Source organism: Mus caroli, unplaced genomic scaffold (assembly GCF_978045245.1).
Source record: "Mus caroli unplaced genomic scaffold, Mus_caroli_1 scaffold_19, whole genome shotgun sequence".
In the NCBI taxonomy this organism is placed as follows: domain Eukaryota; kingdom Metazoa; phylum Chordata; class Mammalia; order Rodentia; family Muridae; genus Mus; species Mus caroli.
Genome location: NW_028227274.1, coordinates 60,822,429 through 60,849,866, shown reverse-complemented (window position 1 = coordinate 60,849,866; position 27,438 = coordinate 60,822,429). Strand labels below are relative to the sequence as shown.

General features: G+C 40.8%; 1 protein-coding gene across 6 annotated transcripts in view; it reads left to right on the top strand.

Annotated features, from left to right (window-relative positions):
• Positions 1-27,438, top strand: part of Fbxo38 (F-box protein 38) — a 46,773-nt gene that overhangs the window by 4,328 nt on the left and 15,007 nt on the right. For all 6 annotated transcript variants that reach the window (XM_021150554.2, XM_021150556.3, XM_029471863.2 and 3 more), the window contains exons 2-12: positions 4,698-4,863; positions 9,762-9,895; positions 11,767-11,930; positions 12,145-12,310; positions 14,984-15,121; positions 16,518-16,655; positions 18,946-19,039; positions 19,960-20,090; positions 23,957-24,127; positions 25,667-25,809; positions 26,554-26,767. In XM_021150554.2, coding sequence (XP_021006213.1) covers positions 4,736-4,863; positions 9,762-9,895; positions 11,767-11,930; positions 12,145-12,310; positions 14,984-15,121; positions 16,518-16,655; positions 18,946-19,039; positions 19,960-20,090; positions 23,957-24,127; positions 25,667-25,809; positions 26,554-26,767 — 1,621 coding nt within the window. In that variant the 5' untranslated portion in view covers positions 4,698-4,735. The remainder of the gene's footprint in view (positions 1-4,697; positions 4,864-9,761; positions 9,896-11,766; positions 11,931-12,144; positions 12,311-14,983; positions 15,122-16,517; positions 16,656-18,945; positions 19,040-19,959; positions 20,091-23,956; positions 24,128-25,666; positions 25,810-26,553; positions 26,768-27,438) is intronic.

Genomic DNA, 27,438 nt, shown 5'->3' with positions numbered 1-27,438 from the left:
GTGCCACCATGCCCGATGACAGGTGTGTTCTTGTAAGTATAGGATGGACTTACAAGAACACATGCTTAATTATAGGCCTAATGGAAGAGCTATGAATGGAAGAGCATATAAGTCCTATAATTTAGTTTTTGTCACTGGTTTTTGGTTTTAGATACATTTGATAGGCTAACTAGACTATCACGGGCTTGTTGAACTCCTATCTCCTTTATGATTTATCTCTATAATGTTAAAATTCTAAACAAATCAATTTTTGTAAACTTAGTTATAGTAAGGCTAGTTAACTTGGGATTTTAAGTATTATGAGACCCTGAGGGTTATTAAATTTGCCTCTAAAAGAGCACTGCAGAATAATAATGCATAATCAGAGATAGTAGTCGTAAAAGCAAGATGCTTTATGTGCAGTGGATTCAGTGGGGGCACAAAAGGAAGAGTGTGGTCTCTCCTATCAACCTCCTGATATAAAGGTCTGTCTCCTACCCCGTGTCAACTCAAGCCCTCCCTTCATCAAAGCCTTATAGCCAAGGAAGAGTCAGGAGTATGTCCTTTGAAGGGCTGTCAAATTCTTTTTTTTGTTTTGTTTTGGTTTGATTTTTTGAGACAGGGTTTCTCTGTATAGCCCTGGCTGTCTTACTTTGTAGACCAGGCTGACCTCAAACTCAGAAACCCGCCTGCCTCTGCCTCACGAGTGCTGGGATTAAAGGCGTGCGCCACCACACCTGGCGGGCTGTCAAATTCTTAAACCTAAAGCACTTCAATACCTGGGTTATTCTGAACATCTGGGCCATCCGTAGATAGATACGGCTCTTCAACTTACTGTAAATAGCTATTGTGTGTGTTTTTATTGGGTTAACCTGGTAGTATTTACTGCTGAGATTATTGAATGTTGTGGTAGCAAACTGCTCTCAGGAGTGTGAACTGCTTAGTGGGTGCGTGTGGAATAATGGATTTATGCTGCGTGCAGACGTGTTAGTGTCTGGAGGTGAGCTTAAGATGCTTTCTTCCCCAAACTGACATCTAACACACAAACTGCTGTGTGTTCCATAGAGGACTCAGATGATCTAACGTCGTCTTCACAAAACACCTACCTTTTAAATCGAAGTTTGAAGCCTAATTAATAATTTTCTGAACTAGAGAGAAGGGGAACTAGGAAGGGGAGGGGAGAATAAAGAAAGATGACTGTTCCAGCCAGAATAAATAACATATATGGAAAGAGCCCTGCTTAGAAAGCTGGCTGATGCTGCTCCTCCTGGAGTGTACCAGGGGTCACAGGGAAGCATTAGAAGGTGACATTAGAAAAGTAGCTTGAGCCGGGCGTGGTGGCGCACGCCTTTAATCCCAGCACTCGGGAGGCAGAGGCAGGTGGATTTCTGAGTTCGAGGCCAGCCTGGTTTACAGAGTGAGTTCCAGGATCAGCCAGGGCTATACAGAGAAACCCTGTCTCGAAAAACCAAAAAAAAAAAAAAAAAAAAGAAAAGTAGCTTGAGGCTGGATTGGAAAGAGTCTTACCCTTTAGGAGCCACGGGTCCTTGGAGACCGATGTTCTTGTCTTGTATTTTCTTTTCCGTTCTGTTCTTTTCTTTTTTTCGCTTTTAAAGAAATCCCATAAGCATGAGCAATCTGTAAAGCTCTGACTGAGATGAACATGAGTCAAAACTAAGTTGTTTTTTCATGTTCATCTGCTCTTATTTTTCAGTAGCAACCACTGTTCCTATTGTGTAAAGAACACCGGCGTATTCGTCATGTACTGTTGTCTACATAAAATCATACTTGAGACTTAGTCTATGCAATGCTTTTTATTTTTTTAAGCTTAGTAAGAAGAATGCTTTGAAAAGATTGCTGTAGCTTCAGTGTAGAATGTAGTGTGATAAGCACTATTTAGTGAATGATCTACTGAAGCCTGAGCTGTGGTTGCCTTTGCTATAGGCCTTGATGACACACTGCTGGGTACTAAGTAGAAAGCCGTTGACCACAGCAGCATAGATGAGGCTCGGTAGTAGAGCCCCAGAAGCCAGTGGGAAGGCATGGAATAATGGTATCGTGGGAAATGGGTGATAGCTCACAGAGGACTCATGGAGACTGAGAGGTCTGCATGTGTTTAGGACAGAATTTATAGTGTAGGAGTTTAGTGAACTACAGTAGAAGACAGTGTGTGCTGTGTTTGATTTGTGTAGCTGAAGCCTTAGGAATGGGTGTAGTTGGTGGGTTAGAAATGGGTTTGCACAGGAACTGGCAATAGAGACACGAGTGGGCACAGAGAGATCACTTGGGGAAATTAGAGGTGAGTAGTCCCAGAGAAGAGGATACTTTGGAGCCCAAGCCTGAGAAGAAGGTTCAGGAGGTGCTGTAATAGAAGAAATTTCTGTTGGAGAAGAGACGATAAACAGAAAAATGTGGGTGTGATATAGTAAAAACTGGTTTGTATATTTATTTTTGATGTAGTTACATAACTGTAATTGCTACTGTTATGAATCGTAATGTTTGAAATGCAGAACATCTGATATGTGACCCCCCAACAGGGTCATGACCCACAGGTTGAGAACTGTTTCAGGCCCGTACTATTAACATGCCTTTTGATGAGAACCCACGCATGGTTCTATAATCTTTATTTCCTTGCTTCCTGGGTTGCGACTAGTCAGAGTGACCATGTAGGGAGTTTGCATAAGGTTATATGTGGAATGCTGGAACCCAGGTACTGGCGAGAGTGCTGATAACCACATGAACTTTTCAGTGAGGGAAGAAGAGATGAGAACACAGACAAGCACAAGGAAATACAGATTTATGTAGACTGTGTTTGCTCCTGTTGATTGCTAAAGCAGAGGATCCCTGGGAGCTATGCATATTTCAGTACTGTGTCCTTTTATTCCAGGGTGCCCAAACTTCCCAAGTACAGTGCATGCTCACCTTGACAGACTGGTGTTTCATCGTGTGGAGGATTAAGAGCCCTGCTAGTAGTTCAGCCTCATCTACATTCCATATCGTCTTCTTCATCCTAACACCAGCAGTTTTGTTTCAGTTTATAAAACAGATTTCCTTCCCAGACAGAGTTCAGCATATCTGGGGAGGGGGGCGGCGACCCTGAGTATGTGAGGACCTCAGGGACTGTGTGTTGTTAACCTGGATGCAGCTTCTTGAGGACCCTAGCCTCAAGCCCAGAGGGAAACGGCAAACCCTTTCTGTGTGGATGCTGATAATATATGCAGAAAATGGCTACCATAGCTTTCTCTCCTGAATGTCTACAGCCTAGAGACTGCTCCGCTACAGAGACAGCTTGCCTGTTGAGATTAGCTAAATCTGTTTCCCTGTTCCAGCTGTACATCATAAGCCCTGCCTCCCTGTTCTGCGCTATACAGTGATCATCCAGGGAGCTGCAGTTTCTCCACCAGATTCCAGCCCACCTGACTTTCAGCATTTCTGTCTGCCCAGCAAGGTCCAGGTCTCAGGGAACCACCCAAGGACTTGAAGGCATACACTACTGGGGCCTCCTAGCAGGTTTTTCTTTTTTTGCTTCCCTACTCTCTTTTTGCCCTATTTTCTGATCATCCCTCAGATATCATTTTGACTGGCCTTTCCTTCCAATACGCCGGCAGTGAAGGAAGCTGGTGTGCTGTGTGCTGCTTTAAAACTGTGTCTGCTTTCTGTTTACCACTTATCTCAGCTTGAAGTTCTAAGGTCGTTTGCATGATTCCTTACCTGCTCACTGACTTCCAAGGTCTTTTGTTCATGATGCTAGGCTTACTACAGGCTTTTGAAGTATGTGAAGGCGTGTGTGACTTAGAGAATTACCCGAATAAATCTGATTTCACCTGACAACTCTGTCTACAATGTGCCATTGATGCTGAAGAGGTTCACATTTCAGAACTAGTCTATATCTGGACTGCCATCATTAAAATATTTCCAGACATTCTGACAGTCTGGGTGGTATACTCACATATCAATAAACAGAACAAAATATGTTGTTGCTCACCTCATTTTCCTTCCCTCGTCTTCTTCCCTTACTAAGGCTTCATTTTAAAAGCTAAGTGTATAAGCTACATAAAAGTGAGTTTGCCCTTCAAAATTGCTGTGTGTGTGTGTATGTGTGTTTAAGGAGAGTGTCTATAGTTCGGTTTTATTCCGTTCACAGAAGATAAGTCTCATTCCCTCACTTTACAGGTAGGAAAATAAGAATTTAAAAGGTCGATTCCTCTCCTGGAAGTAGTAATTTGTGGCAGATCAAAAATTCGAGTCCTAGAGTCTGCTGTGTTGGGCTAGCTTACACACAAGGCTGGATTCCTTGGTATTAATGGCAAGCAGGTGAGGGTGCAGCTGAGCTTGATAGCTGAAAGGGTCACTCCTGTGAGTTCAGACATGCCTTTCTTTACATACTGCTGTTTCCAATCATGAGCTCCTAGCCAAGAAGCAGTTTTGCTACCTAGTTGAGTTATCTTGCTTTATACACTGAAGAAATTGATGCCTGGAGAACCAGCTGTGTGGGAAACTCCAGAATGCAAATTAGAAAATAGGACTTTCTGCTTGGGTTCTGTTCACTCTAAACTGTTCTTCAGGACAAGATACTCATATGGTGTAGTATTGTAATAGCATCAGTATTCCTTTGCCCATTAGTAACCCTGAATGAATATTATAACTCACTTGTAATAGGAGCACTTTGTGTCGGAGTTTGGTGTGCTTTAGGCTGCACTATTCTGTTTGCCTTTCAGGTGTTTTGAACTAACTTTGACACTGAGGGAGCACAGCCATGGGACCACGAAAGAAAAGTGCTAAAGTGTGTGTGATGGACAGTGAGGTCGCCGAGGAAATGACAGCCGATGAAGAGAAGGACTACATGAACCAGCTGTCACATGAAGTGCTCTGTCATATTTTCAGGTGGGATGTTGTTTGGATTACTTTCATGTTTCTACAATGTAAAAGTAAAGTCAAACTTGTCTTAGAAAGTTTCTCTCCTTTATTTTACCATATATATATTAGTGTTTTGCTAGCATATCCGTTTATGTGCCATGAAGTGTGTATGTCTGTGTGCCATGTGTGTGCCTAGTGCCTGCGAAATCAAAAGAAGGTGTTGGATCCCCTAAATCTGGAGTTGTAGATGGGATGCACTGGTAGCAGGGACTTGAGCCTGGGTCCTGCAAGAACAGCAAGTGCTCTTAACTGATGAGCCGTTTCCAAGCCTCCAAAACACTGTAAAGTTATATTTCTACTCAAGCTGTATTTTAAGAACCACTGATTAAACCAAGAAAGAAAATATTTTATTCCAGTTTCCGTTCTTTTTATTCATTATCTTTATCCATACCATTCAATGACTAGAATAATTCTCTGGAGTTTGAGACCCAAGTTAGCGTCCTGGTCTACCATTCTCTACCTGTGGACAATGATTTGACAGAGGTGTTTTAGGATTGGGTGGCCAGTGTTCTCAAAGCACTCGTGGCATTGTAAGACATGGATGTGTGGTTTAATGATCCTGTATTTTGTTCTCCCGACTTTATGTTGCAACAATACTTTCAGTTACCATGTTAGTCTTTGCTTTCTATTCTATCACTGGTACATGTGACACAGTACTTAAAATTTCCCTTGTCTTGCATATGGTTCATTTCTGGTTTGTCTTTTTTCCCATTCTTATAATTAAAATTTCTAAGCCTCTAGGATTTTTTTTATTAGATAATTGTCATTAGACTAGATTATTCACTCAGAAAACCATCCTACCTATTAAAAGTTCTCAGAAATGTGTTGAATTTTACACATTATCAATATTTTCAAATTATGAGGTTTTTAAGTAATATTAAGTTATTTTAAGGAGTCATGAGCACTTTGTTTTTATAATATACTGTTGAATTTTTTTTTTTCATCCTTTGTAGCTTTTATCTTCTGTGGCACAGTATAGTCTTTGATAGTTAATATCTGAGAATAAAAGGCCCAATTAAAACAGTAGGTATCTTTTCTACCATAGCAAAATGATGTTAAAATTCATGTGCTAGAAAAAAGTGTGGAAATGCCAAAAGTTTCAGTAAAGGCAACTAAGAGTACCCAATGTTCAAAGACAGTAAATAAATACAGTAAATAAAGTGTAGTTAGGGTAAGAGCTGAAGAGAATCGCAGGAGTTGGGCAGAGTGGCTCAACTAGGGGCTGCATGTGTGTATTCAAATTCATGAAGTTTAAAAAGTTGGTTTTCATATCATTGTGGAAAAGATGTATAGGTGATGATATCAGAGCCTACAAACATTTGGAGAAAAAAACTAAAAGCATGTCTCTATCTCAGATCCTATAGCTTTTTTATAAATGGGGAGAGTTAAACATGAAATCTCTAAAGCATAGTTATAATCGTTAGCTGTTGACTGATGGTCACTGCGTGCTGTCATTACCCTGATTAATCATGCCAGCCCCATAAAAATGCACAGACGTTAGGCCTCAGAGATAATTTCAAGTGTTTGGATATATTGTGGACATGTTGGACCATATTTTACATTGGAAGCAGATGCTAGTCTCTAGTTGGGTGGATTATTCAAATGTAAAGATGAGAATCGGGCAAAGGGGTCTTATATTGTTTCTAATAAACTTGATCACATTAACTGAATGCAGAAACTCTAAGCTGCCCTGAGTTCGTGGTCTGGATTTTTCTAGAATAAATAGGTTAAGTTTTATTTTTAGACTCCTAAATTTTTTATCTGAAGACTCCTGCTGTAATTGTGTGGTCTCCCTTTGTTTACTCTTTTCTAAAATGTACTGATGTACTCTTATAATATGGTTTTTATTAACTTATAGAAAAATTAGGTTTCATTAAGCTATTTTTCACACAAAAAATTTGTTTTTGTTATGTGTCCATTCCCTGCCTCCCCCACCCCACTTCCTATGTGCCCTTTTAATGCTGGTTTTTTAAACCACATCTATCATAGAAAAAGACATTTCTACTTCCTAGGAAAAGTTTGATGAAAAATCATCCTGCTTTCTTTTTAAATGTTACTCAGAAGTTATAAAACTAACTCAGGCAAATATTTTGGATAATAGTAAAACTATTGGAATATATAAAACTTGGTTTAGAAAGCAAATTCAGTGTTTTTCATTGCTTATATAATGTGTAGTTATATATCTTCTGAAAATTGTTTTAAGCTCTAGAGAGTAACAGTAATGTTTTTGGTGAAAATTTAATTGAAATGTATCCTCTTTATTTAAATAGCTTTGAGGAAGGGCCGGTGGTAGGAACCCAGCACAGTGGAAAGATAGTGGGCATGCACACGGACACTTGGCTGTTGGAATTAGAGTCAGCCTGCAGCCTGTGGCCATTGCTGCTCTCCCACATACCTAGCTGTAGGAATTCCATCGGCTTAGCTTTTCTAGCCAGCATCACTACATTTAAACTGGCCCAATAGTAGCCCTACCCAATGAGTGAAGCTCACAGCAGATGAGGAAGATACCTCAGCAGGACTTTGAAGATGATTATGTTAAGGAATTGGTTATATAGTTGTAGATTGCATTGAAGGAACAAGTGAAGAGTGGCAGCAGGAAGTAGCTCTGCTGCCCCTGCCTTCTCCTTGACACAGGAGCTGTTAGCTAGAGGACCAGGGACAGGGTGACACCGCAAGGGTAGTATGTGAAAAACACAGCTAGCTGCTCTTCTTGGAATACAGTTGTGACACTGTACCCACTGGGTAAAAGGCAGCTTCCACTGGACAGTCTAGGTGTGTATGGAGGGTTTTTAAGGACAAAGATGAGGCTTTCTGCTATTTAAAAATAGATGTTGATGTCATTAGAAACTAGATAGAAATAGGTTGGCTGTTAATTTCAGGAAGGAGATAAGACTGGGAAGAGTCAGCTGCTGGGTAGAGCATCTCAGAGGACAGCCATGCTAGACTCCTGTATGCAAGCATAATAGTATCATTAATAGCATCAGGGATTGATGCTTGCCCATGGGATGAGTCTCAAGTTGGGCAGGTTATTGGTTGGCCATTCCCTCAGTCTTTGCTCCATCCCCATGCCTGTATTTCTTGTAAACAGGATACATTTTGGATTGAAAGTTTTATGGGTGGGTTGGTATCTCTGTATTGATCTACTGGGGTTCCTCCATGGCTAGAGGAGGTGGCCTTTTCAAGTTCCATATCTCCAATGTAGTTAGGTGATTAGTCACTGATTCTTGGGCACTTCCCTTATCCCAGGTCTCTGTCTGGTCCTGGAGATGCCCCCCCCCCCCGCCCCCACCTCTCCACACCCACCAGTTGCAGATTCCATTCATTCTCATGACCATCTGGCCATCTCTCCTGTCCCTCCCCACATTAACCCTCCCCATCCCCCCAACCCCCAGTTCTTCCCTCCATCTGCCTCAGTGGATGGAGTGTAAGGACTCTTATACTGAAGAATAGGAAGGATTGCAGGCCCCCAAGGAGGATAGGAAGACCAACAGAGTCAACTAACCTGGACCCTTGGGGCTCTCAGAGACTGAACACTAAAACCAGAGAGCATACACGGGCTGGACCTAGGCCTCCTTGCACATACATAGCAGATGGGCAGCTTAGTCTTCTTGTGGGTCCTGAAGAACTGGAGCGGAGACTATCCCAAAAGCTGTTGCCTGTCTCTGGGATACATTCTTCTAGCTGGGCTGCCATGTCTGGCCACAGAGGGAGAGGAGACTTGAAGAGCCAGGGTTGGGAGGGTGGGGGATGGATACCTAGGGAGGCTCCCACCCACTTAGAGGAGAAGGGGACGTGAAATGTGGGGAAGGATTGTGGCTGAGGGGCGGGGGCGGTTCTGGAGGAGGGTAGTGAGAGGGATATAAAGTGAGTTAATTTAAAAAATTAAATAAAATATTAAAAAAAGAAAATTGGGGCTGGTGAGATGGCTCAGTGGGTAAGAGCACCCGACTGCTCTTCCAAAGGTCCAGAGTTCAAATCCCAGCAACCACATGGTGGCTCACAACCATCCGTAATGAGATCTGACTCCCTCTTCTGGAGTGTCTGAACACAGCTACAGTGTACTTACATATGATAAATAAATAAATCTTTAAAAAAAAAAAAAAAGAAAATTGAGGAAAGGCTTTAGCAACACGTATAGCAGTGCATGTGAAACGATGTGTGCCTTAAGTCAGCACACATACATGTGCTTGATTGGAGAAAGGCATTTCAAGGAGCAGTGCGAGCTGGGAGGGAACTGTAGGGATCGTGCTGTACGACGACCCAGGAAGCTGACTGATATCCCCTTCTGGCTGTCTCTCCTTCCTTCCCTTGTCTGCCTTGAAATGCACTGAGGGCTTGGTTTGGGTTGTTCTCTTCTTTGTGCTGTTTTTGCCTTTTGGTATGTTCATTTTTATTTTTATTTACATATTTTGTCCTTGAAAACGTTTGGGAAGTATTGTAGGTTTATCACTGTGGCATGGAGAGAGTTTAGTACTTTGAGTGCTCAGTATTTGCCGGCTTACCTGTATTTACTTAAAAGCTGAATGGGGACTGGAGAGCTGGTTCAGTGGTTCAGAACACTTGTTGCTCTTGCAGAAGCTGCAGGTTTGATTCCTAGCACCCATGTGGTAGCTCACAGCCATGTGTAACTCCAGTCCCAAGACCAACACCCTCTTCTGACCTCCAAGGTCACTAGGAGTGCATGTTGTACACATACATACATGCAGGCAAAACATTAAACATGAAATAATAAATTAGCAACTAAAAAAAATGGTGAGCTGAATGAATGAGCGAGTGCTGTGAATGTTCCTAGGACCTCAGGTCATTTAGAGAGGGAGAAGCCCTGCATGCAGATTAATTGATTCATCTTTCTCTCCATTACAAAGGTACCTGCCACTGCAGGACATCATGTGCATGGAATGCCTCTCTCGGAAGCTAAAGGAGGCAGTCACTCTGTACCTGAGGGTTGTCAGAGTGGTGGATCTCTGTGCGGGGCGCTGGTGGGAATATATGCCAAGTGGTAAGTACACAGGTTTGAAGGTACATTTGAGCCCTATTAGAAAGTGAAAAAAATGGCGTCCATAGAATGTGACTTTTTTTTTAAGCTAACAAATTTATGACATAAAAGTGTGTGTGTGGGGGGAGGTACTGTTTAGAGGGGAGGAAGAAAGAGGGTCTAGCAGGAGGAAGGAAAACAAAAGATGAAGGCTAACTATGATGCACGTGTCATGGCAAGCTCTCACTAAAATAATAATAGAAAGGGCTGCCTACTCTTTAACAGTTGCCTGCTCATTAGCATGCTTGTCTGTCGTTTATTAACTAGTCTTTTAAAATTGTGCTTCTAAAAAAATAACATTCAAACCATGAGACTTTGAGCATGGATTGAGGCTGAGGCAGACAAACTCAACAGCATTAGAACATCAAAGAAGTTCTTACCAGAAGCATAGAAGTGGAGGCTGAAGAGATGCCTGGACAGACAGTACAGGTTATCTCTAGAGTTCTGTAATGTGCGGCTTGTGGTGCTGGGCCCTTTTAAGAGATTCCAGCATACATACTCTTGAAAAGAACATTGCAATACTAGGCTGTAACTTAGTTTAAAGGAGACAAAACACAGTTGTCTTTAGTCACTTAGGAAGCAGTGTGAAGGGAAAGTGTTCATTTAACTCAGGAGAGTGATGGTTTGAGGTAGGCAAGAAATCAGGCAGGGCAGCATGAGAATAATGATCTCATTCAGTGTTAGAATTGCTTTAGCAGAGATTGCAAACAGGATTCTGGAGGTCAGCAGGGGTCTCGTGTGCTCCGAGCTTAGCTTTAACATCAGGGCACTTAGCAAGTTTGAAAGAATCTGTGAGCACATGGCCAGTTTTTAGACTAATAAATACCTGTAGCCCAAAGCTTTTCATCTCTGCAGTGAATATAAAAGAAAGTGGCGAAGCAGTCTATAGGACAAGATCACATTAAATGTATTTAATGCTACACCGGCCCGTTCTCTGAAGTTTAAGCCCCGGGTCATTTTTTAGGACTGGTTCTTAACTATATATAGCCGCAGCTGGCTGGAATGCACTATATAGACCATACTGGCCTTAAATTCATGGTGATCCACTCCCATGCTGAGATTAAATACATATGCTAACATGCCCAGCCGAAACCCTGAATGTTGGTAGAAGTACCTGGTGGCTCATATGTGTGAACTCTTTTGAGTCATATCCCATCTCTGTTAACTTTCCCCATTTTATGCTTGGCTCTTACCATTTCTGATTTTATAGTTAGCAACTCTTAAGTAGCCCTATACAAATAGAACACTTTTTTTTAAAAAAGCTTCAGTTCTTTGGTTAGTTGGAAACTTAATGTTTTGTTATCAGTGGGCAGACAATTGGCTTTCAGATCTTTTGAGACTCCAGTAATAGAAAACATGTCATGCCTGTGACTTGTCTCCATACGTATTTAATCAACATCTCCTGCTGTGAAGGTTTGCCTGTCTCTGTTTGCACTTTAATTTCTGCTACAGAGTGCAGCCGGCCTTCCAGATACACAGTTTGTTTGTTTTTTTTGTTTGTTTGTTTGTTTTTACCATCTCAGCATCTGCTCACATTCAATTATTATTTTCTTAGCCAACTTTCTTTTGTCTTTTTTTTTTTAATGAACTGTCTGAAATAATGGGAAATAATAAATAGTTAAACACATAAAAAGAACAATTGCAAGAAATGGTTAGAACAGGGTGAACCTAGTTTGCAGGTAGCATTTATGACTCATTTTCCATGTAATGAGACTGGCATATCTTCTGGTGGAGTGGTTTTTTTCAGCTGGGGCGTTAGCTTCATAGAACTTTGACGGGGAACCTTTTCTGTTTGGATTTTTATGAAGCTGTTCTAAATGCTCTGACCTCCTCAGGCTTTACAGATTCCAGTTTCCTAACCCTTTTGAAGAAGATGCCAGATGTTGAACAGCTGTATGGCCTTCACCCTAGATACCTGGAGAGGCGGAGAGTGAGGGGCCAGGAGGCTTTCAGCATCCCAGGAGTCTTGGAAGCTTTGCAAGCGTGCCCAAACTTGGTGGTAAGTGGTGCTGGAGCACTTTAATAACCCCAGCTGGCTGATGAGATAGTGGATCACAAGGACTGTGGGGCTCACTCACTCACCCACATGCAGCCTGCACGCAGAACACACTGTCTCTTAAGTTCCATTTCATAGTTAGCATCTTGTACAGAAAGAGACACTTGGGATACAAAATGAAAGCCTTCCTTATGCTTGCCATGGTGCTATTTTCTAGGGTGTAGAAACATCTCATTTGGAATTGGTAGAATCCATTTGGACATATATGCCGCATGTTCATATTTTGGGGAAATTTCGTAATCGTAACGGAGCATTTCCGATTCCTCCTGAAAATAAACTGAAAATCCCCATAGGAGCCAAAATCCAAACTTTGCATTTAGTTGGTGAGTACCTGCTTTCTGGTTCACTTGTCATGCCTTGAAACAGTGCATAAGTGAATATTCACTGAAACAGTTATAACATTGTAAATATCATCTTACTGGTTGGTTGTAGAACGAGAAATGTTTGTGAGACTGGTATAAAAGCTCAGAATTTCCATTACTGAAAGATCTCTCAGGGGCAGCTGTTGCTTTTCAGGCAGTCAGTTGCTGTGTTGAAGACAGTTTTGAAGGTTTTATCTTTTTGTTTTCACATCTGCCTTTACTCCAATTATGCCCTGTAGAGGAGAGATGTCGAGCACAACCTTTTGAGAGGAGGAATTTATTTAATATTTGTTGTGTTTGTGTGTATGATGTGTGTGACACGGTGCACATGTGGAGATCAAAGTGTATATAGTCAGTTCTCTCTTTCCATCTATAAATGATGGCATTAGGTCATCAGGCAAGGAGGACAGGTGCCTTTCCTGCACAACACGAGTGCTTTTATCTACTAAGCCATGGGTAATGCTTTATCTATTATGCTGTCTGGCTCGTTCTTCATAGAGAAACTAAGGAATTAAACTTTTAGAATTTACTTAAATTCCTTGTTATTAAAAAGGAAGTGAGTCAGGATCTTCTGCGTAGCTCAGGTTGGCCATGGGCTCTGTATCCATCTTTGTCTTCCCAGCTCCTGAGTGTTGATGTGGCAGTGTGCATCACCACACCCAGTTAGTTCACTTAAGTTCAAGTGGACAGATATAGCTAGTGCCTACTAAACCTCAGTCTAGAACATTATAAAACCCTAGCTAATTGTTCTTCAGTCTAGAGTCACTTCCCTTTTTCCTCTCCAATGTGGTGATGGAGTGAGTGGTCATTTCCAGAGATTGCTATGTTTGTTTGCACCATCATATTGTGCTTTCCCATGGGCAGACTCTGCAAATTTACCTCACAGGAATCTCAACAGGGAAAATATTTGATCAAGTTTAACTTTTCATCCTTGGCTTAATCTGCTAAAAGACAATGTGACATTTTTTTTATTTAGAGGCAGAATTTTATGTACGTCAGGCTGGCCTCAAACTTACTAGATAGCTAAGGGTGACCCTGAATTTCTGCTACTTCTGCCTCTTCTTCCCAAGTGCTTAGAATTCAGGCATGCAGTACCATGCCCAGTTTTATATGGTATCAGACAAAGATGAAATACAGGTAGGTTTTTATGAATGCTAGGGAAGTGCTCTTATCATCTGAGCCATATCCTCAGCCCAAATATTTTCAGTTTCATACTTTTTTAATATTTTAAGTTGATACTTTATTTTTAAGCTTATCATTTTATTATTATATTAATATTTATGTTGAATATATGCTCAAAGATTACTCGATAATTGGGGATATTCTGAGGATCTAGAAATTTCTGAAATAGAATCAGATGGTCATAGGAGGACCTGGTGGAGTATACAGGATAGAGCTTAAGTTATGTATGTGACTACAGAAGGCTATTATTGTAGAGTGAGTCTGAGCAAGGATTGGAATATTTGCATTTTTAAGTGATAAAGAGATTTTGCTTCTGAGATTATGATGGAATCTCAAGGTAGAAGATTTTTTTTTTAATCTTTACATTTTTCCATAATGCCTGTACCAGTTAATTGGAATTATAAGTTTCTGTGAAACGCATTAATTATGTGGTTGACTCACAACTCTGTACTAACTGTGTGGTGGTGATGTGAAGCCATGCATATTCATCATCCTTTGTTTATAAGCTAAGTTTGGCAGGAGGTGGGGCTGAGCGAGCATCAGATGCCTATCTGTGGACCTTTCTTGCCTTGCCCTTTGACTCACATTGCCAACAGGCGCCTTGGTCATAGACACAAGGTAGATTCTGTGCCTCTCTGGGTCTGCTTTGCTTCCTTTGGTCTGATCCCGATTTTTATTTCTCATGTGTTGCTCTATGGTGTGTTTACATAGCAGTAACTAAAGTAAACTGCCATTTTGAGAAGACAGGCTGGGGAGCAGGTTTCTGAAGCTCTCTCCTTTCTTTAGGATTTGCAAGTATCCCTCTTTCTTCTTCCATATCTGCTGACACCTCCCACTGGACGCCCTTCCCCTTTCCACACTGAGTTCTTTGTATACAAGATTCACCAAAGATATAAAATATCCCTAACAATTTGAGATAGTAAAATGAATAGCTGTCCGACTTTTCCCAAAGCTTCTTCCACATATTTACAGATGCCTAAAATCCCTGTAATTGTGTAAATGACATCAAGGTGTATCTTGTCTACCACAAACCATAATATGAAAACTTACTTGGCCTTACTTTGTGCTGAGACATTTCTTCTTACTGATGGGGGAGTGGTTAGAGGTGATTGGCAGCCCTACGGTATTGTGTTAACTCACCTCTGTCTTCACAGTTGTGCTTTGAGAAACTTAGTTTTTCTTTGAGTCTTACAAGGTATGGCTATGAGATAGATGTGTGTTTTAAACACAGAGATAGATTTTAAGTCCATTCTTTATAATACAGTTTGCATGAAAGTTCTTTAATAGCCTGTTTTAAATGAACCGAATCTGGTAGACTTTAACTGTGTAATTGGTTCTGATAGAAATCTCCTTGAATGATAGACTGTCCATTGAAAACTGGACTCAAGCACACTGTATGCAGACTACTGAGTATGTTTGTCACTTTCTTGTTCTTTTGTGTGTGTGCTCTAGGTGTCAATGTTCCTGAAATCCCTTGTATCCCTATGCTAAGGCACCTGTACATGAAGTGGGTGAGACTCACTAAACCACAGCCATTTAAAGATTTCCTTTGCATCAGCCTGCGAACTTTTGTCATGAGGAACTGTGCAGGTAATCCTATACAGTTATGGGCAAATGTCGGAAAATGTCACAGTCATCTCTGCATTTTTACTGAAAATTGTGTTATTACTATCTACATCTTTTGACTCATACAATTTGTGAATGTAGCATATCTTTTGCTTTAGTTGAAATACATTAGCAAAACAAACAAAAAACAACAGACTCACTTAGTGTTTTTTAAGTTTAACTCTTAGTCCATTGGATTGTTTTAATACATTTTAGCCTTTTTAGTTTCTGATTTTCTAAGTATTAAGAACAGTTATTTCACATCAAGCATTGTTTTTATGATGTTCCTCAGCTAAGCAAAGCCTTTAGCACCCTAGTCTGTGGTCCACACTGCCAGGGGTAACTTCTCGCTAGGCTTCTCCCAGTCTGGTCTTAATGTAATAAGACCTGTGTGCTGTCTGCACGGCCATGCATGTTCTTACCCTGTATTGTTGTTGACCACTATTGTCTTACCCTGAGATGCGGAGGTCCTCTTCCAAGTTTATTCGTGGTCTTTACAGTCTGCTTCTCTTGGCATCTCTTTCTCTTCTCTTTGTTCCTTTTTATGGAGGGCAGCATGTCTTTGGCACTTCATATATTGGTTTATATCCTTTCAGGGTTATTTATATGCTGTTTCTCTATTGGAAGTCTTAATGGACAGGGCCATGCTTTTGTGGTCTTCACTTGTCTCTAATACACTGTTGGACATAAAGAGATGCTAAAGTGGTAAAGCCGCTCATTTGAGTGAAGGATCAAATTTTCTTCTTGAAGTTTTTGTTCCATTTGTTTTGAAATGGAAATTATTGAATTAAGTATATTTTCAAAACATACTGCATATCTCAACAGTTTTGAGCATTCTTATCTTATGTTGAACAAATTTATGGTTAGCAGACTAGCACTTGGATTGAGAAAAGCTTGGAGCCCAGACAGCCACTAATAGTCTGTCATAAGTTATTCAATCTCTGTTTTGAAAAAGTTATCTTTTAAGATAGTTTACTGTATTAGTTAGGGTTTTACTGCTGTGAACAGACACTATGACCAAGGCAAGTCTTATAAAAAAAAAAAAAAAAAACAATATTTAATTGGGGCTGGCTTACAGGTTCAGAGGTTCAGAGGTTCAGTCCATTATCTTCAAGGTGGGAGAATGGCAGTATCCAGGCAGGCATGGTGCAGGAGGAGCTGAGAGTTCTATGTCTTCATCCAAAGGCTGCTAGTGGAAGACTGACTTCCAGGCAACTAGGGTGAGGATCTTATGCCCACACCCACAGTGACACACCCATTCCAACCAGGTCACACCTATTCCAACAAGGCCACACCTTCAGATGGTGCCACTCCCTGGTCCAAGGATATACAAACCATCACATTTACTATATTAGGATTTGTTGTTGTTTGCTTATTCCAGGACCAACAAACTCCTTGAAATACGTGCCCTTGGTAACAGGTCTGGCATCTGCCCGTAACCTGGAACACTTGGAAATGGTTCGAGTCCCTTTCCTGGGAGGTCTCATCCAACATGTGGTTGAAGACAGCTGGAGATCGGGTACCCATTTCTTTTAGCTACAAAACAGTTTTTAAAATTGGCTTCTAATTTTTTTTTTTGCTTTGTTTTGTTGTCTTTTAATGTTTTTTTAATAATATTGGCAATTGTCTTTGCCTTCCTTATGGTATGTCCGATGAAGGTAAGTACCCATGAGCACAGGCTAATATTCTTTGCCTTTTATGCATGCTAAGCCTTCTCAAGACAGAGTGATGAGGCGGGCTTTCTGGTTTGTTTATTACTTGGTAAATGAACACTGCCTTCTTCTTTTGAGCTCAGTCTTAGAACTGCTGACCCAGTGGCCCTGTGAGGAGAGACACTGCATGGCTTGTACATCTTAGGTCTCCAAAGGAGCTCAGGCTTTAGAAATGCTTTTGTGTCTGGTATTTGTTACAGTGTAGAGAAGTTCCCGTCCTGTTCCTGACCACGAGCTGCATCTGTCAGATAATAGTTCTTCATATCCCTTAGCTGCAGAGGAGAGGAAGCTAACAGTTTGCTAATCAATCATTTCATTGGTAAGAAAGTACTGGCCTAGATCTATAGTATTTAAAACTAGAAGTACACTTAATACAAGTTATTAATAAAGTAAGATGGAAAAGAAAGTAAAGTGAACAAAGTTAATAGACTGGGAAACTCCTCCAGTAGCACTGATACCGTGAGGAGGAGGTTAATACTGCAGAAGCATGTTTGTAGACATCTTATCACATGTCAGGTCGGGATGAGATCCCCTCATCGCACTGAATCAGAGATGGGAATAGACTCCCTCCAGACCAGCAGCATTGCATTTATTCTTATTACAGTAAACAAGATAAAAGTCAAAAGAGTAAAGAAGACTGCAGTGTCTGTCCATGAGAGCGGAGGCCTGAAGCTTGCTGACAGACGCTGTATCTCATGATTAAGACATGACGAAGAGGGAAAGGCAGTCTGTACAGAGTGGGAGGGAGGAGGAAGAGATCTTGAGTATGGATCTCTTACAGCGGGCTTGCATTAAGAATATATAAAGAATTCTTGAAATTAAGAAACATGCAGGCATCCCAGTAGGAAAATGGAAAGGGCTAATACATATTGACCTTCACCTAGGACTTTATCCACGTGACGGGTAAATGTGAATAAAAGAGAAACTTTCACAAGACTTAGGAAGTACAAAATAAAGCTAATGTGTGCCGCAGAAGCACTGATATTACTAATATGAAATACAGTCATGTTGCCTGGGTCACGCACCATCAGGACAATGCCGAGAGTATAAGCTGATACTTCTATACTTGGGTAGACATACTCTGCCAGCATTGACCATGCACACAACATTTGTCTTCTTGGCTTTAAACCCAACAGAAAAGAATTTATCTTTACCCAGAAATGCATGTGAGATATGTTCATAGAAGCATTGTTGCTAATAGGCTCCCAAATAGGACAACCAGACATTGATCATCCATAAGATGGGTAATTAAAGTGTGGCATATTCATATGCTGCTCTGCACAGTGCAAAGGGTCAGACTGAGAGCCACCCACAGCAGTGCGGTTGAATCTCATAGCAGCGTTTGGTCAAGGAAACCAGACATAAAAGTATACATACCTAGTGACTTTGTGTTCAAGCGGAATCATTTTGCTATACATTAATGATTTTTGTCTGCTGCCCTTCCTTTTGGTGTGATACCTTTCAAAAAAGTATAAGGGCTGCAGAAGTGCCTCTGTGGGGAAAGCACTTGCTCTATGACCAAGCTGGACCTGGCCCAGCACTCAAAAGACTTACATAGGGTCACATGCATCTGTAACCCCGGCACTGGGAGGTGGAGGCAGACGATGGCCAGCCAGGGGAGCCACAACGGCAAGTTCTAGTTTCCGGAAAGCATAAGGTGACAAGGAATAAAGGAAGCTCTGGCTCCCCTGCGGGTGTGCACTGGTGCATGCACACAGGGGAGTAATTGATTAGTTACAACAAGATTCGAAATTCAGACATGAAAATGAGTTAAAGCAGTGCTGTCTTGTTCTATGATACACTGGAGGTTCAGGATTTGACCAGGAGGGGGCAGTCTTTCTGTAGTTCCTCATGGGTTTTCAGCATTTGCTTTGCCCTTCCTTAGTCTTGAAGTGTTCAGATGCTCTGAGGATGCTTCCAGAATGCGTATCTGTTTTGTGGAGTAACCGCTAGGAATAATTCACCTTGAGGTAATTTGATGGTAGCCGCAAAGCATTTACTTTTAACCAGGAATTGCTTTCTAAGGCGTGTATAACTCCTTTACCAAGAGTCCTGCCCTCAGAGAAATGTTTGTTTTTGTTTCTTTTCTTTAATTAGGTGGCTTTAGGAACTTGCACACTATTGTCTTGGGAGCTTGCAAGAATGCCCTCGAAGTAGACCTTGGCTACCTCATCATCACTGCTGCGCGAAGGTAGGTCTTAGCATTACTTATATTTTCTTCTTCTACAGTTACAAGTTTTAGAAAACTGGGGGCTAATGTATCTATCTATACATACTTGTGGATAACATTTGATTTTGTCTCACTTGGATCTAATATACAAAGGAACTACTTCTGTAGCAGGTGGTATCACTTCATGTTTGTCTGACGTCAGAGCTAAAGCCCTTTGGACTGCATTCTAGTGGGTCAGCCCTAAAAGGGCATATAGTATCATTGCATAGGAAAGCAGTGTCTGAGTGTAGTAGACGTTGGTGACACTGGTATCTGAAGCCCTCTCCAGCCATTCTCCATCTGTATTTGGTTTTCTGAATTGTTTTAGTCGATGATAAACTTCCTAGCCAGAAATCTGTCTTAAATCAGCCTTAGCAATGTCGCATATCCATAATCTTTTAAATGTGTCTTCATATCACCTGTTACTACATTAGCAGTTTCCCACCTCTTAGTGATCTATCTCTATGTGTATTTTTACATTTTCCTTAAGTTGAAATTTTTTATTAGTTTATTAAAAAATTTTACCACTATATACCAATAATAGACTATTAAAAAAAAACCCAAAAGAGTGTTTCTAAATTTAACTTAGTGTTAACATACCATAGATGTGTATCCATTATTAAAGTAAAGTGGGCAGGCTCTAGGGTTCTTCCTGTATGATTTATTGTTGCTAATTGAATAGCTAAGTGTACTGCCTAGCGTGAGGCTGCACTTGAAAAGAGAAATCTCAGGGGGTCTGTTTGGTTGATTTGTTGATGTTGTTGTTGCATGTTTTCTAATGGAAAGAGAAAAGTTCTTGACACCTGTGGTAACTTTTGTAAAATTATAAAGTTGTTTCTAAGTTCTGTTACGGGAAGAATCGGAGTCCATTGTTTTCCGTTAACATGTTTTTCTGTTTGTAGGTTACATGAAGTTCGCATCCAGCCTTCTTTAACCAAAGATGGTGTCTTTTCTGCCCTAAAGATGGCAGAGTTGGAGTTTCCCCAGTTTGAAACCCTTCATCTGGGATATGTAGATGAGTTCTTGCTACAGAGTAAGATATCATGCTTTACTACCTGGGTGTGCTGTGCAAAACGCTGCATACACTGAAATCTGAATATTCTCTGTCTTTATTTTCTTGACTGTAAACCGACCTAGTGTCTCAAGTGCTTGCATGTGCTGGAGAAGGGTTGTTTTACATCCATGTACTGACTTCCTTTTCCACGTGGCCGCTGGTGTGAGCATGCTGTTGGGGCTGGAGTGATTAACCCTGGGTGAAGAAAACCTTTATCTAGGCTTGCAGTTGTCTTTACTCTGCCTGTTTCTTTCTGACTCAGCTTCATTTTCTCAGAACGTCTTTCATAGTTCCCTTTGTTGGATGTGATCCGTCACAGCTCCTGGAGCTGTTGATGGTTTCCTCAGCTGCAGCCCCATTCTTTGCTCATAGTTTGCATTTCCATAATAAGGCAGCTGGGGTCCTGGACTTTGCAGATACTGTGAGCACACAGTGCTTAGTATCCATTTTACGGTAATTGATGCTGGCTCGATAACATTTTGGGTATGCAGTCACAATTAGGAACTCATCCCTTAGGGTTGAATTCAAGTCAGTCAGATTTATTATTCCAACTGTTTTCCCACACGACATTTGTAATATAGTTAAAATTTACAACAATGTGTTTTCATTTTATTAAGAATTTATAAACATTCTTGAATCTCCACTGTCATCCCAGATGGTTGTGTTTCCTTTGGATCTAATTTGCATTATAGAACATGAAAGGTAAAACACTGTTGACCAAGACAGCCTAGGACAGTCCTGGATGGAACCCATGACTCCCTTCCTTGTTCATTTCAGAGTGTTACATATGTTACAGTATGGCAGCTGTGCTTTCATTCATTTCTTTTCCTCCTCCTTTGTCTTTGAACTTCTCATTAGTTTACATGCAAGATTCTATTTAAAAAAAAAAAAATCATTTGTAGACAATTTAATACCAGAACCACTTTTAATCTATGTAGCTTGAAAACTATGAGGTTTTATCTGAACAGCATTAAGAGGCTAAGATAGTAGAATGGCTTCATAGGAAATTGACGCTTTTCTTATCCAGTGTTTCTGGTTATGAAAGAAGCTGCTCATATCCTGTTTCTGTGCCATCTGTGTGTAGATGCCCTAATGTTAGAATGTGTTCTTTAAGTGGGAGTGAATGGGAAGGGGAGCACGTTGTGGGGAGGGTACAGGGAACTTTCGGAATAGCATTTGAAATGTGAATAAAGAAAATAGCTAATAAAATAAAAATTTTAAAAAGGGTCTTCAAAAAAAAAAAAAAAAAAAAAAAGAATGTGTTCTTTATAGGACTTATTGCTCCAAAGATCTCAGCTTAACAACATCCCTATCCTCAGGCTAGCCGCCTTTAGGACTCCTGAAGGGTAGCCTGTTGTGAAAACCCCACTTGCAGGGAGGGAAAGGTGGGCGCATCCTGTATTTACACCAGGTCTACCCTATTATATTTCTCTTACCTCACCACATGTTTTCAGTAGGATATAAACACTACAGCTTGACTACCATCGTTTCATACTTAGTAGGCTCTTGGTGTCAGTCTTTTTATAAGCCCTTCCCTTCTAAGATTATTCAGCCTGCCTATATGTGGACCCTGCTTCTCCAGAGATTGCCAGGGAGACTGTAAGGATAAGTCTTAGGTTACAGGCCATTTTAGGAAGGATGGATAAAAGCTAGGGAATTGAGTCAGTGGGTATAGTGATTGCCAGGCTAGCATGAGGACTTGTGTTTCCCAGAAGTGACATAAAGCTAGATGTGGTAATGCTTGTTTCAAGAATCCCAGTTATAACACCAGCTTTCCGTTAGACAGGTGGGGGGTATAGACAGGCGAGTCCCTGGATGTTCTCACGACAGCTAGCCTGCCATTGCATCAGTACAAGAAGTCCTTTCTCAAATAATACAGAAGACAAAGACCAACGTCAGAGACATAGACGGCACACAGATGTACCCATATACACAAGGCAAAAACTAGAGATGGAGACGTAGTCAGTGCTCATTCTTGCTCTTTCATTTCATCTGCCATCATAGTGATTCCTATCTTGAAGCAGGAAGGTGAAGGAATGGGATCCTCTTGTGGAACTCAAGTCACTTTTTTGGTCTGGCAAAATAGCTAAGTAGAAACATCATCTTTGTCCTCTAGCAGATCAGGGTGATGAGTACTTAAATACTGCTGCTGTGATCTAGAAATAAAGATGGCTGGAATCAGGACCCAAGGAATACTTGGAGAAGGAGCCTTAGTTAATGCATTTGTTCTCTCAGAGCTTTGTGGGAAGCTGGTCAGGGTGGAAATTCAGGAATATACACTGAAGTTCTAGAATGAGAGAGAGGGCGAGGGAGAGAGAGAAAATGGAGAGTTGTCTGTTGTTAATCGTAAGGTTATATAGTAAGATACTTAAGTACTTCCCTACTTTTCTCTTTAATGGCTCTGAGGAGACATTGAAAAAGATGATAAATACAGCCAAGTTTGGTGGTACAGAGCTGAAGAAAGAATTAGAAATGCAAGCTCATCCCTTGGTAAATAACAAGCTAGACAGCATCCTAGGCTCTGTGAGACCATCTCCAAAGCAGAATAGCAGCAGAAACATAATACATTTATATTATGTATATGTATGTATTATGTATAGCAGTCTTTAATATTTGAAGTATTCAGTAAGTAGTGGTTTTTACCTTTAGCTGCCCTGTAAGCTAAAGAAGAAGAGAAAAGGAACAGAAATGAACTCCTGATATCATGAGGATTTTAAGAATTAAAGCCAGTAGAAAGCCCCAGGAGCAGGAATGGATTGCATTGAAGGCAGGACGTGCATTTGTCCTTTTACAGTGGAGCACTTATGTGCACACCTAGTAAACAGAGTCAGTGTGAGACTTCACTCTTCATAAGGGACAACTCAGTCCTCAAGTCCAAAACGTAGCAAGGAGGTTGATGTTTGGGGTAGTGTAAGATGACTTCTGCAAGATACCAGTGGGTACTGATGCTGGGTAGTTACAGAGAGTGTGAACTATGTGGGAAGCAAAAGGTGGTGCTCGGTCGGGGCGGAGTGATAGTTAACACGTAGTTCCACACATTTCAAGCTAAAATACACATTGCTCTATTGTTCAAGGCAGTTTCTCGAAGAGCAACTGAGCCATTTTCTTTATAGGATTGTTGAGTTACTTTCAAGAAGGGAAACCGGGAAAGGGGTAACATTTGAAATGTGAATAAAGAAAAGAAAAAAAAAAATGTGTGTGGTAGTTAGACTCCTAGTACCACCCTACATACTGAGAATACAATTGAAGTTAACAGACAAGCCTTCAAAGAGCTCTTATGTTTAAGTAACTGTCCTGGAGAGTGAGGACCGCCCATGTGGAAGAGAGAATGTCAATATGCAAGAGATGGACGCGATTAAGGATAATTTACATATGACCAGTGGAATGTGTCTGAGTTAGAATCCAATTCAGGGGACAGGTGGACACCTATCACCTATGCTGTGGGCTCCATAGTGAGTTTCCCATGGAGTTTCCCATTGGAGTTCAAAAACTTGATCCTTATAATATTCACATATACTTTATTGTATATGAGAGAGATTCATTTTTATGGTTTTGGTTTTCTTTTTAAGAGATAAAATTAAAACTTCATAGTTGTATGAGCCAGTACATCTCTCAGTTATACTTTTTCCTCTTTCTTAACAGTTGAAGATTTATCTCCTATTTGCTATTCCTGATGTTTAACACAAATTCTAGTTTGTATAAGAATGCTACCATATATTCTGAACACTCACTTTAAATATGAAGCCTGCCTGATGATGACCATTGGTAGAACATGAAAGAATAAGGGACCATGTTGTCAGCACTCCATGACACTGAGACTCTCTTTGACACTGATTTCTTTCTAGGCAGAATGGCGAATGCAGATTTGGTGAAGTATGGCTTGGCTGATGTGGTAGAAAATCCTGGCATCATTACCGACATAGGGATGAAGGCAGTCAATGAAGTTTTTTCCTGTATCAAATATCTGGCCATTTATAACTGTCCTCATCTACACAACCCATACAATTGGATCTCAGGTACTGTCAACTTGAAAATTCTGCTCTATTTTTTGGCAATGAAAAAATGTGTTTTCTTTAATGTGACATGATTATATTCCTAATGTAGATATTTTATGTACATATTATCTTATGAGGAATGTTTGTAAAAGTTCTGAGAACCATTATTCACTGAGCTGGAAAAATCCTTCAGTTTTAAAGCTCTTAGCATAAATGTTTGCACTGCTCCAGTTATAGATTCAGTGCCCTGGTTTCACATGCACGTCTTTCCACAGAAGACTGAGTCACAGCCCAGATCCTAGACTATTGTTTCCTTGAGAAGATGGCACATTGTCTGGAAAGACAAACTGCAGGCATATTTCTAAACTCTTCCGTACGTGACTTCTGAAACTCTAACCTGAAGTGAAAGGTTTTATTGACCGGAAGTCCTATTCCATCTCAATTCTCCTGCCTACCCTTATCACGTATACAAGTGAATTCCATACTTGATCTTTTTTCTTGTGGCACAAGTTCATGTTCTCTAAAAGAGTAATGATGTTTATAGCCGTTAACTGTCTGTGCTCACAAGGCTTTAAGTAGATTAGCAATTTGAGGATAAGTTTCTTGTGATGCCTACATTAACCACACCAAGACCCTTGCACTTGTTACTGAGCCCTTGGCCTCTGCTGTCAGAGCCATTGCCATGATCTGCACCTCACTGCAGAGCCACTCGAAGGACTGTTCAGTGCTCTCGAGCCTCTTCTGAGATGGCGTGCCACAGGGGCTATATCTCACCTATCACCTATCAGTGGCCCACATGTTACTGGAAATTAGGAATTTTAGTATATAGCAGGTATAGATCACTTTAAAAAATAACATTTATTGGGTTTTTGGTTTGTTTTTCTTAAATACAGAAGAGTATAAAGAAGAAAACAAAAAATGGCTTATAATCCCATCATTCAGAACTCCTGTTAACACTTAAATTAAAGTAATACATGCACTTGATAAATTTCAGACAGTGCAGAAAGGTACAAAATGAAAAGTCTCCTCTTCTCAAGGTAACCATCATCAACAGTTTCTTATATCTTCTTCTGGACAAATGACTTTGTGCATATTACATCCTATACATTTATAGCATTTAAAGTGATTTGTAGACAGACAGATCTTCCTGTGTGTACACCGTCCTGTGCCTTATTTTTCGTACTAAGTATGTTTGGGAGAGCTGTCCATCTCAGCAAGCATATAGTTCTTCTCATTCTGTCAAAGTAGGTGCATCTGTTTGACTAAGTGAATGTGCCATGCTTGCTTTACCCAGTGTCCTGTTGCGTAAAGGCATGTAGGCTGATGAAGGGATGACATTTGACTCAGGGCCACCTCAGTCTCACCTCAGTGTCTCCTGTGCCATGTATTTCTCACAGTGAAATTAACTATGGCAGCATCATAGTAGGGAGCCATCAAGCCTTAAAGTCCAGGAAGCAAGCGAGTTATTCAGAGAACAAGGATTGCAAGGAAAGTCTTTTATGATCTGCTGCAAAACTTCATCAGTTACTTGAAGACGTTCTGTTATGTCACTTTCAACAGACCACTCGAGGTGGATGCGACTGGTTGACATCAACCTCGTGCGGTGCCATGCTTTGAAGCTGGATTCTTTTGGCCAGTTTGTTGAATTATTGCCCAGCCTGGAATTTATTTCTCTGGACCAGATGTTCCGTGAGCCGCCCAAGGTAAATCACAGTTGAGAGTTTTTGCATTGTGTTCATTTCCATCTGTGTTGATAGAGGAAAGAAAGGAAAACAGGCTGGTACTTGCTTCTTATTAATAAATATGCTCTTACGCTGTTATATAGTTGTAACTTTTTAAAGTTCCATCTTCAGTGAAGGTATAATGTTTATACTAATGGCTGGCCTCTTGTTATTATCAGTGACTATTAATTAAGGGCTCTTAAGAGAAGGGAAAGGAAGAACAAGGATGCTGCCTCCTTTTTGTAAATTAAGAGTAAATCTGAGTTAGGGCGCAGTCTTCTCCTAAAGGCCGTAGGAACTAGTCAGCAGGAGCTCAGGTCTCAGGAGTGGGTCTTTGCTTTGGAAATGCTTTGCTTTGCTGCCATCTCCTAGTAAGTTATATCTGCCATGCTGTGGCTCTGCTTTCACTGGTGACTGTCTGTTAGTTGGAAAAGCATAGGACTTGAGGTCCCAGAACCTGTTTTCAGTTCCCAGCTAAACCACTTACTGGTCGTGCACTGTCACACAGATCTCTCCCATATGCTCCTGGTGCTTACAAACCAGGCTAGTAATGCTTTATTGCTTGAAATGTGGTGAGCCTTGAATGATCCTTTTATAAGTATTTTGAAACATTTCTTAAGTTGTCCTTTTAAATACTAGTCCTTATATGAAGATGAAATGAAAGGTTACTAATGAGGTATTATGTGTAGTATCCCAAATCAAGAAGTACATGGTGTGTTTGCCTAGGGCTGTGCTCGAGTTGGTCTGAGTGCAGGAACTGGAATTGGGGTTTCCTCAGCGCTTGTCAGCAACCAGAATTCCAACAATGACAATGACAATAATGCTCCAAATAACAACGCCAACCTCCATGATAACAATCACCATCACCCAGATGATTCGGATGACGACAATGACTTTCGTCCAGACCTTCAAGCAGGAGAGGCACAATTTGCAGCTGATGGTAACTCAGATCTTTCATGAGCTTCAGATACAAATGAATTTTGCTTGTATGGTCCCATCTTTCTTGTTTGAGCTTGTCACTCTTTGTCTACAGACACAGAATCTATAAGAAAATTCAGAGAGTGGGAAGGGTAATTGATCCTGGGGATTAGGGTACATTGGTAGCATTAGAGGCCTAATTTAACTGAGTTTTAACTCTGGGGTCTGTGTCAAAGCAGCCTCTCACACTATTGAAATGAGAAAGAAATGAGCACCAGCTGCAGTCATGGACAAACAGAAAATCTTCACAGCCGAGCAGCAGAGGAAGCACATGTGCTAATTCCAATTGATAAAATCTCAGTTCTGCAGTTACCTGCCCGATGCTTTAATAGTTATTGGCCAGCTGCTGTATGTCAACCCATGTGCCAAGAGGTTCCTTCTAAATACCCTTCTAACGAGAAAGGAGGCTCTGAGGCGCTTTCCTTACCGGGTATTCTAGCTTCTCAGTTGATTTCTCAAAGCTAGAAAAGTAATCCCTGCAGCCATCTCTGTATTTCTCTTGTCTACTCCCGTAGATATTGTAACTTAAGAAATAGGGTGTCCTGTACCTGTGGGAAGGCTTATCATTGAAGGCATCTTGTGAACACTGAAATATTTAGATGCCATTAAAGTATTATGAACTATATGTAGTTG